We start from the raw sequence: 851 nt of genomic DNA, 5'->3' as shown, positions 1-851 counted from the left end.
TCTTGCCCAGCCACAGATGTTTGTAAAGTCACAGTCGAACCTGTATCTGACCCGGTCTCTGATGTCTGCATTGTGATCTCTGAATAAAATTAAGAAGTAAAATTAAAAGGTTAGTGCATTAATTATTTTATTTCATCACATTAGCACACTAATTTGTCGCTTATCTCTATTTGGATCTTAAAGTTAGATAATACCAATCTTCTTATTAGCCAAAAGGTTTTTCCCCTACTCACATATGAGTTAGTGTAAACAGGATTTTATATTCAAAATATCTTTTATTCATATGTGCAGAAACATGTATCACTCCTAGTTTTGTCACTTTAGGAATAACTCAGAAAAATCTTCTGTCAGTTTGTAAATAACCAGGCATCTTTCAAATCTGTTTTTTCTCTGGCTTAATGAATCACACTAAAAACTCTATACACTCAAATTCAAAGTTACAACTTCTAGCAGGCAACAGAATGAAGGGCCATAATCTGGAAAGCAGATTCTGTGAAGCATTCAATGAGACACAGTGAAAATAGAACTCAAATAACTTTCTTAAGTAGAATGCATTAATGCAATCACTGTAGTTAAAATCTGAGAAGAATAAACTTTTTGACACTAAAACCATATAGAAACACATATATAGTAGAAAAGTGCCTCCTAAGACTGTAGCCCTGACATTTAAAGGGAACAACGAAAATTTGGAGAGAATATAGAAATAGTTCAAGAATCAAGGAAAATTTATCAGAAAGAGAACCAAGGATGACCTAGAAAGACAACCAAGGATTACTTATGCTTTCATAGGAAACATACACTGGCAACTACAAGATTCCTCAATTTTGCACAGCAGAAATGGCAACACAGTT

The 851-nt window shown here is 33.5% G+C and overlaps 1 protein-coding gene across 1 annotated transcript in view; it reads right to left on the bottom strand.

Moving 5' to 3' along the window:
- The window catches only part of LOC104523583 (transcription factor RFX3-like), a 27382-nt gene extending 27311 nt beyond the window's left edge, over positions 1-71 (bottom strand). The window contains exon 1 of the mRNA XM_029084552.1: positions 12-71. Within this exon, the coding sequence (XP_028940385.1) occupies positions 12-71 (60 nt within the window). The remainder of the gene's footprint in view (positions 1-11) is intronic.
- Positions 72-851: the final 780 nt, after the last annotated feature.

This window comes from Antrostomus carolinensis, unplaced genomic scaffold (genome assembly GCF_000700745.2).
Source record: "Antrostomus carolinensis isolate BGI_N321 unplaced genomic scaffold, ASM70074v2 scaffold3544, whole genome shotgun sequence".
NCBI lineage: Eukaryota > Metazoa > Chordata > Aves > Caprimulgiformes > Caprimulgidae > Antrostomus > Antrostomus carolinensis.
Note: the sequence above shows the minus strand (reverse complement) of the source record. Positions and strands in the feature narration are given on the sequence as shown.